Source organism: Pieris napi, chromosome 9, assembly GCF_905475465.1.
Source record: "Pieris napi chromosome 9, ilPieNapi1.2, whole genome shotgun sequence".
Classification (NCBI taxonomy): Eukaryota; Metazoa; Arthropoda; class Insecta; order Lepidoptera; family Pieridae; genus Pieris; species Pieris napi.
Window position 1 is genome coordinate 3067126 of NC_062242.1, and position 14733 is coordinate 3081858.

The 14733-nt window shown below is 33.1% G+C and overlaps 1 protein-coding gene across 2 annotated transcripts in view; it reads right to left on the reverse strand.

The window, feature by feature from the left end:
- Positions 1-14733, reverse strand: part of LOC125052637 (max dimerization protein 1-like) — a 256765-nt gene that overhangs the window by 19737 nt on the left and 222295 nt on the right. For both annotated transcript variants that reach the window (XM_047653586.1, XM_047653585.1), the window contains exon 5: positions 945-1173. In XM_047653586.1, coding sequence (XP_047509542.1) covers positions 945-1173 — 229 coding nt within the window. The remainder of the gene's footprint in view (positions 1-944; positions 1174-14733) is intronic.

Genomic DNA, 14733 nt, shown 5'->3' on the forward strand with positions numbered 1-14733 from the left:
TTTGTATATATAAAAATTAAATATAGTGGGAATATTGTAATAATCAATCTACGAAAATTGTAGCTACGTAGCAGCTACGGCGTAGAGCACTTCCTCATTTACGTACGTCTTAAGGGCTATTAATTTTGTCGAATTTTTTTTCTGCCTAAATCTACTTATGCTTATTTGGAATCGTAATAAATTTACAAATTAAATTATAATTCAAATGAATAAAAAGTCAAATACCTATGTATAAATTAAATAGCAATTATTCGTTATATGTGAGCTAAATATTATTGTGTACGTAAAGTCTCTCAAAACCCTCAAACGCCTTATTTACAGTTGGAGCTAAATCAATATATATTGCTCATATCGTAATGTTCGCATCTCCCCAACAATGGTTGAAGCTCAGAATTACATTACTGTCAGAGCCGGCTATTGTGCGGATGTCCTGTCAACAGCACCTGACTGATCGGCTTTAATCCTTTGTTTTGACTCTAGGTATTATTAGCCTTGCAGTTCTTGTTAATTATTGGATTTCGGAATTGCAGCGAGAACGAGGGATTCGTTTTATGGAGTTTCGATGTAGCCGGTGTAATTAGAAATCTGTAGCCAAAAGGTTTAACGGACGAAATTAAATAATAGAACTTCAAACTTAAACTTTGGATGACTAAACATCTCAGACTTGTGTCTTACACAGTTATTTGGTGAAGTTTTAATTGTGTATTTTATGTTTCCGTTTAATTTATTAACGTCTGCGTTGTCTGGAAGAAACTGCATTAAGCAGTAAGCACGCCCATTTTCATCCATTCTCTACGTTCTTACCTGTATAGTGATATTTTTTGTGACGAGAATAAATTCTTTATTATTATAACTAATGAAAATCTTTGTGTTTGTCTCGACGACAAGGCTTCGCGGTAAGTCCAACTACAAAATGAACGTAACTACAAATTAAAGACACTTACCACTTTCAGAAACAGATGAAGGCGATCTCTCCGCGGTGGAGACACCAGAAGAGGACTCTAAAGAGGAGAAGGAATCTGCGCGCGTCGTGTGCGCCATCGAGCTTTCAGATATCGACCGGGTGACGTCTCGACTCGTGCGCAGCTGTGCTAACCGCCGTCTGAGATACCGCTGTTCCCGCGATAATTGCTCTTTGTGACTTGAATGCCTCTTTTCTCGCTCTTCGAGACTCTGGAATTATTAAAATTCAGTTTGAGAAATATACACTTACTTTACAAAAGTCATTTCTTCATCTTGGTACAATTTGTACACTTATGCAGATCAATTTAAAAAAAAAAATAAAAAAATTTACGCCATCTCACTATCTTATAGCGGCATTAGTGCCCATACATTGTTATCCCTTTTTTTTAGGGTTTCCTTGATGTAAAGTTTAAACTTATGTAGCGGACTACATGATCTGAAATTTTGTTATATATCTGTATACATTTCCCCATAAATGTGTGAGCAGTTTTATGAAGTCTGAAAGCTGGAAAATCAAGTCTATTACTACTTCTTGTGTTTAAATTGTGACAGTCACTGCGCTTTATAAATGTATTAATGTTTTTATAAATGTACATAATACTTTCATACGTATATTGGGAGGCAACTGTTAAAATACTGATTTCTTTAAATAATTCTCTTAGCGAGTCTTGTCATAAATATACTTGTCATATATATGAAATGTCTTGAATATAATCTCGTTGTCAACGAGATACTTGAGTCATTGAGACGGTTTGGAATTAGGGTATAAATAAGTACTTGCGTAGACAATATAATATAACATACACTATCTACATTTTTATGTATAAAAACCAAATCTATAAATGATTATTCATTTAATATTTATTTACCCGTGCATATACAATTAAAACTATTTATAACTGTCAAAGCAAGCACCGCAACTGTCGAACACTGAAATTCAATTCAACTTCATAAAAACTCAAATCTAATTAGACTCTTTAAACGAAAGTCCTCTCTCGTCTCTTTCAGTTAAATTGTGTTTAGACTGAAATGAAAAGAGACATAAGTACTTTAGTTACAACTAAATTATATATTTTAAGGATAAATGCATTATAGGGAGACAGTAACGCTTGGTACGTATGTAACAATAATATATTCGAGAGTATTATGCAAATGGAACTATGCAAATGTGGAAAAACTAGATTACACCGAGGTTATTCAGTTACGCGGTTGAATATTATATTGAGCGATCGCAGACTGGCTTTTAAATTCATTACGTTGTATTAGATCGATTTATCTCACTTTGAATTGCGGGTATGGATTTCATATATTGAATTTTAGAGGTGGATGTAACATCTGGCAGCATCAAGCAGTGTTTTAACATGCGACTCTCATGCCTGGGGTCGTCTGTTCGATCCCCGGCTGTGCACAAATGGATTTACTGTCTATGTGCGCATTTAACACTCGTACGCTGAAGGAAAATATAGAGAGGAAACCGGCATGTCTTAGACACAAAAAGTCAAGTCAATACAGAAATCTGATCCCAAACCTAAAATGTTGTAACACCAATAGCATCTACACTACTATAGATATAATGTATATATTATTTGGTTATGCATGTGGCGGTTTCAATTAATGGCAAATCAAAGGAGTTGTTTTGACGATGAACCACCGTTGTGGCTTATATGTAGTGTATAATTCAATTCCCGACAAAACAAAAACTGTAAAAAAGTTAGTTGAACTCTAATTATGAATGAAACTAACACAGAAATTTGGTCTGGTCCAGGATAAGAACGTAAAATGTTAAATTCATTACGTTTATGCTTAACGGTTTCAATTCTAGGCGAAACACTTATTTACCGAAATGTGTTTGTAACAGGAGGCAAACGGGCATAGCCCGGTCATTTTAGACAATTGAAATAAAGAAAATTCCGACAAAGCCAAATTTTCGTAGAGACCTTAGGTTTACCACAAGGAATAAAGTGTCAAAAGTCCCCATCAGTCCCATGTGAGCTTAGCGACTTATTCGGGGTCCAAGGTCAAAATTTTAGGTTTTTTGGATTTTTCTCGAAAACGGTAAGTTTTATCGAAAAGTACCTCAGAGCACAGTAGATCTTAAAATTCTCTATAAAAATGGTCCCTATGATTTTTTCTCTAAGACCCACTATTTCCCAGATATTACGCTTGTAAGAATCACGTTCTACATAATATGCACACATTTCCTCACCACCTGTGAGGTAGTGTACTCGGCGCGTTTTTTTTAACGTGGTATCCCCGGTAGGCCTATTTCACGAACCTTTCTGACGATATTTTCAGGAACAATAATTATTTAATAGAATGAAGATTATTGATATGGGTTATTGAGTTTAACTGTCGTTCAAACTTTTTTTTATTACTTTAATCTGACTCATACTCTTCATTATTCAACTTCAACAATCATGTTTTCTTCAATTTCTTCTTGTTCTTCTTCTTCTCTTTCCTGTTGATAAGCGCTTAGAAATTGTTCAAATGAAGATGAATCAGTTGTCTCTTCATCAAAATCACATGAATATTCCTCTCTTGTATTTAATTGAACATTTGAGCAAGAGACACCTTGGCAATTGGTACACGCTGGAGAACACTGCAAGCCTACTTTTTTACAGCCACATTTGGCACTACAACCTTTCTTGCAATTGCAAAAAATAGTGTTAAGAAGTTTTTCTGGAGCAGGGGGCAGTAAAGTTCGAATCGGTTCCAAAGTATTATTTATCAATTTCCAACCCCAGTCTTCAGGGTTCAGTTCATTGCCTTGCCATGTCTGAACTTGATAGTATACTCGAAACAAATGTTGACTAGCAGATGCCGATGTTGGAGGAAGACAAGATAGCTGTACTTGCTTTTTGTTTCGTGTATTTTTTACAAATGTTAAATATCTGTACGTATCTATGCAATCAATTTTTTTTGGAGCTCCATAAACCGCAAGAAGAAACCGAATTCCTTTAGTAATTAGTATTTGAGGTGAAGAATTAATTTCTGTAAATACTTTTGCGCAGTCAATCAAATCATTTTTTTCAAATAATTTTAATACTGAATTTTTGCCCCTTCTAAACATTGCAGACGTAGTATCGCATCCGGTCATCGCATGTAAAAATAAAATAAAGTTTTGGCATTTTGGATAAGCTGATAAACTTTTAGAAGAATATATTTCTGTCCGTTGCTGCGCCTTCCCAGGTTATACTAATAATGTATACATAAAAGAGACACGAGTAGGCATTTTTGCTTGCTTGAGTACCTAAATATGTTTATACGTGGCATATGTGGAATATGATTCTTACAAGCGCAATATCTGGGAAATAGTGAGTCTTAGAGAAAAAATCATGGGGATCATTTTTATAGAGAATTTTAAGATCTACAACTGTGCTCTGAGGTACTTTTCGATAAAACTTACCGTTTTCGAGAAAAATCCAAAAAACCTAAAATTTTGACCTTTGACCCCGAATAAGTCGCTAAGCTCACATGGGACTGATGGGGACTTTTGACACTTTATTCCTTGTGGTAAACCTAAGGTCTCTACGAAAATTTGGCTTTGTCGGAATTTTCTTTATTTGATCACTATTTTTATGTCTAAAATGACCGGGCTAGCAGGACGCTCACCTGATATTAATTGATACCGCCGATGGACACTCACATCGCCAGAAGGCTTGCACGTGCGTTGTCGGTCTTTTAAGACTTGGTACGCTCTTTACATGAAATATATAAATATTTTTTATTCCATCTCCATTAACTTAACTGTACATAAAGATAAGTTCACAGATAATTAATGAAATATTAAACGGTTGGAAGTGGAATCTTTTCCAGCATCCGGCAAGTTTCGTAGTCCATCAGTGCGGAATGAGTTCAGTAATCAGTGCTATCGACTGTGAACTGTGCAACATCAACCGTGCATCGCTTGCACTTATATTCAACCAAGGTCCAATTCAGTTGAATTAAAACAGTCTCTGTTTGTGTCGTTTTTAAAACTTCCAATTCATTGCAAAGGGAATTATGGAAAAACTATAAAATATGGTTAGCGCAAGAAGTGCCAAACTACAAATATATTAACTTCATAGATTTTGCTAGTAATAATTTGTTATTTATCATTTTAGTATAGAGGTCATTTTTTATATGAACAGCAGTAAAATAAAGTTTATCGCCTACAAATAAATTTATTATTTCGTGTAATTTATGTATATTAGGTTGTGCTAGTTTGAAGACATATAATAAGTTTCTGTACTGATAAAACTTACTCAAAACTAAAATAAAAGTGACGAGCGTAGCCTTTAAATAACAAATAAATTCAAAGTGTTCTGGGGTTTATATTACCAAAAATATATGTTTTTATAGTTTACTAAGTTCTATTACGAGACTAGAATGTAGTAAGAATGTTCACTGTCTTAACATTATAGTATAACTAGTAGACTGGGCCAAGCGTTGCTGTGGCTTAGGTTTTTGTTATATTACATAGTAGTAAACTATTCAAGGGAAACGGTAGGAGAACACCAGAAACGTTGGTACTTTCAACACAGCGCCATCTGTTAGAATTGTGACTATCAAATAATAAACAAATATTTTGCAATAAAATAATATTGCGGGTATAAATTGAGATGTAAGCTATCCTATCTTTTAAGTTAGATCAAACCGCACACGGTGTGCAAATTTGATTGTAATCGGTTCAGTAGTTTAGGAGTCCATAGCGGACAAACAACGTGACACGTAATTTATATATATTAAGATTAATTCCACGCCCTTATAGAAATTATATAAAGTAATTACAAACCACACATACAATTGCACAAGACCGCGCCCATAGTTAAACATATTACAAATATAAATCCCACATGATATTCGGCTGTGAAAAATAAACTGAGCGAAATATGAGCACTGTATAAATACATTTTTTAAGCGTCCATCGGGCTTGTTTGTGCATCGTAAGGGCTTTTCCATATTTTACGTTTTGTTTACTTTACCAAAATAGTGCCAGATGAAAAGCGGACTTTATGGGTCTTATGTGAATTAAATTGATTTTAAATCGAATAAATGGACTACTGGTTTGAATTATAAAAATATTTTTGTGTTAGTTTATTAATAAAGAAAGCTATATAAGATTCTTTATGCTACCGATTGGAGCGAAATATAAACGAACGATCTTATTGAGTAAATTAGGAAATAACATTTTGAAATGACTCAGCAACAAAATAATTGTCTACTGCCGTAGTAATAAAACCCAGAGCACGTAAATACTTTATTATACATAAAATAATTAAGCAGCTATTTAAATTATATTTGTATGTTTATAATATCGAGATATTTATGCGATATAAATTTAATTTTAAGTCAATATTTCATTACCTGATCTTTGATACAAAAAACATACAATATAGAGTAAATCATTCGTATTAAAAAATATTGATTTAACCATTAGTCAAAACACATCAATTTCACCGTATATTGTAAATAAAAGTAACACGAGTTTTTCAGTATAACGCGGCCGTAGGGGGCCTTCGACCTTCCAAAGGGAGCTTACTAGGGGAGGCTGGTGGGGTGGTCACATCACCGCGGGCCATCCGATGAAATATCCCTCTCATAAATCTGCCACCTCTCACCACCACGCGTCCTAGTGTCTATTTTACACTACACACCGCATGCAGTTTTCTCTTTGCATTGGGAAACTCATTTTTGAAAGGTTCGCCTTCAAAGAAAAATCAAATTTACTTAGTCCTATATTAAGCATGCTCCTTTCCATGCTGCGTTGACAAACTACTAGCTTCTGATTGCTTTTGCGCGTCGTAGATCAAGTTTGACATCCATAAGTAAGACATGGTAAAATACAAGTGTTATATAATTTGGTTTTTATTGCCATGGGAATTGTTTAATTTGGTAAATAAAATACGTAGTACGGTAAAAGGTAAAAGTTATTAAGTCGAAATCATAGGGAGTCAGGCAGTCGTGTCTTACACGGAAAACCGAATGTAATATGTTAAAATTTATCATATACCCTTCATAAAGCAAAATACATTTTAACTCATTAAATTTTTTAAATACAAAATTGGATTTGTTTATATTATTTATAAAAAAATACGTTAACTATTATATATTAAAAGAGTTAACTACTTAATCTTAATATATATAAATAACATGCCACGTTGTTTGTCCGCTATGGACTCCTAAACTACCGAACCGATATCAATCAAATTTGCACACCGTGTGCAGCTTGATATAACTTAAAAGATAGGATAGCTTACATCTCAATTTATAGCCGCAATATTATTTTATTGCAAAATATTTGTTTATTAATTAATAGTCACAATTTTAACAGATAGCGCTGTGTTGAAAGTACCAACGTTTCACATAAGCTACAATTTAATGGCATAACCACCAATAAAGCATGGTGGTCCCCATGACTGGTGTTCTCCTATCGTTTCCCTTGAATAGTTTACTACTAGGTAATTTAACAAAAACCTTAGCCACAGCAACGCTTGGCCGGTCCGCTAGTATTATATAAATTAAAAAATAATACTGTTTGGGACAAAGTAGGAAGAGATTGTTAAACTCATAACTTCCTTATTATTTAAGCTATATATATATTAATTCTACGAAGCATAATAAGGTTGTTAAAAACGTATAACACAAAGTACTTTATAAGATGGAAGTGGGATATAAAAATGCTGTATTTTTCGCGGCAGTAAACAAAATTGCTGACGCAATCGCGAAGATTATAAATTAGAGCGTTCTATTAAAGTGCTTTCACAGCGCTGAATAAAGTTATATTTTATGTTATGATCAATCAAGTTAATAATTTTTACCCGACTGGATGATAACAAAGATATTTTTCATAAAGTGATTGGTGGTATCATAGTTAATATCTTATACGGTAAATAGTAATAAATGGGGCAGTGACTTAAAATCGACTATAGGGTTTCCAGCGTTGATTTATTTTTCATAAAACAGTTATTTTTAGTTTTTTTTTAGAACTGGGGGCTAACGGGCAGGAGGCTCATCTTATGTTAAGTGACACCGCCGCTTTTGAACACTCTCAGCCAGAGGGCTCGCGAGTGCATTGCCGGCCTTTTAAGAATAGGTATACTCTTTTCTTGAAGGATTCTAAGTCGAATTGGTTCGGAAATACTTTAGTGGGTAGCTGTTTCCACATATTTGGATACATATAAATTGATCATAAGTATAAATGTAATCTTAATTTGTTAGCAACTTCACTGAGATATTATTAAAGTCTTATTTTCTCTGAATATTCTCTCATTCTCTCTAACTATGAAGTACATACTACTAAAACATAGGCAAAATAAAAATTCCTAATACCGTACCGTCTTTCAAGTGCATAAATATAGATATGCAGGCGACGTCAGGGGACGACTGCTAACTCAATATACGGATGCAACATCAAATTTGAGAAATATGTCTCGGCAACTTTTGCTTTAAAAAAGTACGAAAAATACGAAGGTTCTACTATGCCGATGTAAGAACATATTATCAAATAAATGATGATGAACAGTCCCAGATGTTGTCACCTCATTTCACGCCGTTCAATTTACAGCAAATAAATAATTTAGACGGAATAAATTATTTAAGTCTATAAGAACAGTCTATAGAACTATCAGATTGGGAATTGTATCTCAAATGTGTACCGAGTCAACATTGATTTACTTGCCTATTGTCTGACATGTCACAAACTCTTGTTATTATGACAATGAATATCTATATTATGTAACTGATACTACGTTCATGAATAAAGGGAGCTATTATCACGTATGATGACACATTAAACTTGTTATTCTTCTAAATACTAGTGATATCGCTATAAGGTTTACATTTAGTTCAAGAAAAATTTCACGGGCCATTGAGTTTCACAACTGACACTACGCGTAGGCATAGTCGTCGAAGCAAAGACATACCTGAGTCAAGAGGCTATAAATCTGGATGGCTCAGCCGCGTTTTATTGAGATTGCTATCGCTCCACAACGTTACTATACTGAAAATTGTTACAACGAAAATATATGAAACGTATATTTCGTAACGCTTTAAGAAATTTTTTGATAGAGATTATACATTATTCTGTTTTTATATACATTTTTTTTGGCTAATTCCCCGACCATGTTATTGTCGGAGGTATTGTGTAAAGCATATATTATTAGCAAATATAAATAGTATAATTAAGTATTACTTATTTATGTAAATAAACTCTACATTTTAGGAAGATGTCTTTGAAATAAGCCTCTTCATGGAAGCAGTTGCTATTCCAGGTATTAACGAACCGTTACGACTTAGTGGCCTTCAAGATAAGAACGTACCACTACCTTAAAGGCCGTCAACACACTTGCAAACCTCCTGGTGTTGCGAATGTGATTTTAATTCCCCGCCCAAACGTTTGCCTCCTTTCCCATTAATAATCATTATTTCTTTGAAGTTACGTAAGATAAGAGGTAAGATGGCTATAATTATAATTTGTTTGGTTTTGTTCCTTCGTAGCCATATATTGGACAGTCTCTTCAGCTGTATTTCAGTAAGGACAGACTGCATTTTTTTTCTATCCAAAATACGTTTCTATAGATTAAATAAATACAGGATTATATAGGAATGAAATAAGAATTGCCTTTCGAGAATAGATCTAACTCTTTATCGCTATTGACTTTCAATTGAGTTCTGAATGTTCGAATAAGTCCTGAGATAAGTTTCTAGTTAGGTATCACAAGATAGGTCCCAAGATGTTCCGCCCCGACACGTCTCCGACAGCAAACGTAAATTGTTATTTCCGATTTTCTATTTTGAATCTAACTGAAGTTTGGTTTCCATATATACAAGATTATATATCTTATTTTATATGGAATTGATGGAATTTAAATAAACAATTGTGTTGCTCTGAAAATAAAGAAACGACATTAAAAGTCTATTATTTAAATTATTGAAATTCCTTTTTACAACCTAACAATTAAACAATACTGAATTCAATAACGATGACTTTCACTTCTGTCAAACTTCAAACTGCTTTTTCCAACCACGATGGCTGATAGCGCCATCTAGTACATAATGATGAAACATACAAGTTTTTTTACATATATATAAGTACAATGATATTCTTTATATCAAACGTACGCGAATTATCTGCATAGATTAATACGAAATGTTATCGTTATATAGTTTTGTAACGTTGAAATTTGTACGTACACACAGTACTTAGAGAGGTTTTATCTGTTCAATAAAAAAAAGTATCAGCGAATGTTCATTGTTGCTATTTTTGTAAAACAAATGAATATTTTTTTGCGTTGTAACCATATACAGAATGGCTTATATAGGTCAATATATGAAATATTATAGCGCTTTGTACTATACTGTAAAATCTTATACTGTAATATCATTTGACTGTAACACAGTTGCTGCTTTATCAGTTTCACTACTGTGTAAGTAAACTGTGGTATAACGAAGTAGACATGCAAATTTTAGGTTTGATGAATTTTAAACAAGCCCGAGACAAGTCCATCGGTTATTGTTTAATTGGCTGCTCGAAAAGTTTTCCAATCTGCATAGAAATGCGTTCCACGTTGATTTGAGAAGCGAATCAATGAAGCAATAAAAATGCAATTTAGAAACGATTCATAAAACAATTGGAGTATTTAGATTTGAATATAGAATATATACAATATATACTTTGCAATTTCTTTTTAAATACAAATAAAAACCATGTTAAAATCTACATTTTAATGTAATGATAAAAAATATAGTGGAGAAACAGATCAAATATATAGTGATTAGTGCTTCAACCAGTCATACCGAACAAAGAAAATAGTATTATTAAAAAACCAATGTACTATAACGGTTTTTAAATATGGAACTCCGATATCGTAGATAAGTATTTTAAATTTAACCCTAAACATACATTACTTAAAATACTTTGTCACATTTATTTCAAATATTGACACGATCTTTATACATAAGGCTAATTGCGTTTATGGAAATAAGAATAGAATAAATATACGACAAGACATTTCTTCACACGGAGCTTCTCATAAAAAACTATCCATCTGCTTAAAAAAACAGGTGTTTATATTGTTCTTTAAACTCGAATTTTAACTTACGCGAAAAACAATAGCTATCTCTCATTATTTTTACAGACGAAATTTCATTATCCAAAATTGATATAATATATAAAGTGTTGGTATGCTGTACAACCTCAAAGTTCTTGCAGGCTTAACCTGGCTATTTTTAACGTTAAAAATCCTACCCCAATATATTTCTTGCAACTTTGACTTGGTCCATAGAATTAACCCCGCATAGGATAATTATTTTTTTAATAATAAACTTTTAATGCACGGTGAAAAGTAACGCCTAACCCTTTAATTCTGCCACCACTAATCACAATTCTCACGCACAGGTAATTTGTTCATATCAAAACTCGACGCAACCATTAAATTGTATACTAGCACATGCTAGTGATTTTGTTGAATATTCTGTTCTATCTACCATCACGAAAAGGCCATGTTTTGCCATCACAACAAGAACGTGATAAGTTCCCTGAGATATCCCTGAGATAGTGCGTTTGATTTTTTTTCAATTTATCCAACGATGAAGAATAATATCCACATATCTTAGAGCCCTAAAACAACCACCGATTAGCGTGTCACAAGAAAAAGTATCAATGAAAATGATATATCAAATATATATTGGGAGATGACAACGTGTACTTTATATAATATAATAAAAATATTTAATATACCTATGGCACAGAAGTTGTGAAAGACTAACAAAAACCCTTATACTCACAGTACATACGAATGTATACATAGTAAATAAAGAAACACGCATAGTCAGCAAAAGCCATACAAAAAAAGCAAACACAATACAATGTAGTCCGGCACCGAGCTTTATATTTTTGCTTCCGAAGCCGTAAAAAACTTTTCACATTAAAAACTTACTAACGAATGTTGAAAAGAAAACAATTCCAAGGGTAGTTCAATTTGTTTATTCTGTAGCTTTAAGTGGGAATTAGTTGAAGTAGGTCGTTATCAAAAATGTTTTCAAAATATAGAAGTGTTCATTGCGTAGCACTACACGTAGCCCGTGCTACGAATGTCTACGAATTTATTGTCGTTAAAATTTTATTAATGTTTTGTTTATGGTTAGTTGTTGTATTTCCTTACAGGCCTCATATTTTTGCTTCACGTATTGTGACTATGTCTATTGTCTATATTGATATGGTATACAATGTGAAACGGGTTTTAAACATGTGAATAAAATAAAAATTTAGCGCAGTTTTAGTTAAATTTTAATTATTTTTTAATTAAAGGCATAGACAAATAATAATACTTCTCATTTAAAATCTCCTTTAGAATTTGACTACGTCGCCAATATACCATAGACTGTGTGTCATTCTGTAGTTTTTAAAAACCCATAAATCAGGGCCTAATATTACCTATTCATAATTAAAAAAACGTCATTCATTAAGCGGCCTATACATTCACAAGGCCCTCGATGCGTCATTACCTCGAAGCAGGTAGCTATTAATTCGCTGTGGAATGGCGATACCCTCATTAATGCCCGGGGGTGTAATATACCTGGATTTATTGGCGAAATTTTCTTCTACATCACCCCCCCTATACCTATACCGGTTGCGACATAATTAAAACGGTAGTAGCGCGTCACTGACAACTTTTATAAGAATATGAAATGTACGAATAAATTATTTTCAAATATTTTCAAAGTGTTCAAAGACTATAATGTTAAATATGCAAATAGTAGAAAGTATGTTCTTTAATTGCGATGGGCAAGTTGTACGAAACTAATTCATTAAATATACGGTAGACTAAGATACACATATGTCTGACATATGTCTGAATGCACAATTAAGTTACGCAAGTGAAGTTACGGATATAAACATAAAAATTAAATCAATTTCAGTTCACGCCACAAAACCTTTTTACGTCCAAACGTCGGGACGTGATGGCAACCCGAAAATTTACGACAGCGTTCGATTTACGCACCTCGTAAACTAGTAACTTAGCACTATTTCTTTTAAATTTTACGATCTTTGAATACGTTATAAGAATTTATGGACTTACATTTATTTGAGTATAAATACTATAAAGGTAATAGAGGAGTGTTGGCCTAGTGGCTTCAGCGTGCGACTCTCATCCCGACTCTGATCACCGGCTGTGCACCAATGGACTTTCTCTCCATGTGCGCATTTAACATTGGCTCGAACGGTAAAGGAAAACATCGTGAGGAAACCGGCTTGCCTTAGACACAAAAAGTCGGCGGCGTGTGTCAGGCACAGGAGGCCGATCACCTAGTTGCTTATTAGATTGATAAATAATCATAAAATACAAAAATCTGAGACCTATAAAAGTTGACTGATTTTTTTTTTTTAACATGAACAACAAAAAATTTCTCAAACATATCCCACGCTCCTAGTGTAGTCGGAATTGTATTACCTGTATTTCAAATTACTTTATATTGAATTTGAAATGAAATGAATCTTCAAGTAGCCCTTGCCCAATAGTTAAAACATATTCTCATCTTTAAAGTTCCTTAAGGAAAGATTCAAAATGAAATGAAGTTTTATGAATAAAAGCGTTAATGTATATTAGTATATGTTACGCTTAGGTTAAATGTAACTGATGTTAATTATAATATTAATAGCTTTGTTCACAACAGTGATAAGGAGGGAAAACACTTAGCGTTTGTAACTTAATGCATTCGCCATTTTCTCTCCTTATCGCACAGTTTTACCGCTGTTTTGTAGGGTGAGATTAGCTAAGTCAGTGAAATAAATCACTTCCGTAATTAACCTTTAGTCCAAGATCTCTAGTGTATAGTTAGCGATAAATATCAGTAAAGTGTAATTAGATTTTATGCAACTATGTCCGTGTGTATGTTAAAGATATTGAAACTTTTAATTTTTTTTTCAAACTTAAAAGCAGTCCTATTTTTCTAAAAAATTGTAAATCTCAACCATCTAGGGCGTCACCCAAACACATACAAAAAAAATTATTCAAATCGGTCTAGCCGTTTAAGAGGAGTTCAGTGACATACACACGTACAGTAGAATTAGAGAAGATAACGTTTCCAAAAAAATCTAGTAGCATTTATTCTGTTATCGAGCGTCGAATGTTAGATATTTTGACATATTTTACAATTTACCTTATTTAGTAGTAGTAGTGATAGGTTTTTTTTTCTATAAGATTTAATTGTCGTGACATTTGTATTTGTAAAGCTTTTACACGATTTATGTTTTTAAATACACTTTTAATTACTTTGCTCTTTCACGAAATAAGGCTCTATCACAAAAATCCATCGTAAAAAATCAATACACCCTCGAAATAAATATCGTTAACCCGTAATTACTACTATTCGGAATCAACTCTCAAAAGCGTTTGAAAAATCCACGACTCGTACTTTTAAATATAGAAACGGGTTTATAGAACTACTTTTATACAATTTCAAATTTCGAATTAACTTTGTGTAATAATTTAAAAAATATAAATGTAACAAGAGTCGCAATTACTCCAACAATTTACATACAATACTATACAAATTACAGTAGACTACACGTACAGTATTTCCGACGCCGAGTTCAATTAGAGTCAAGTCCGATCCACTGTGACATATTGGATTTCAGTCGAAATTTAGCTGAAACCGGGGCGAAGGGCACCCTCATTAGTGTAATGAAGCCGTCACGATGTATTTTTACCCGAAAATGGTATTTTTTCACTGCTTTTTTTACTACTTTAAGTTGGAAATCTATTTATTCATAAATTTTGCGCGTTT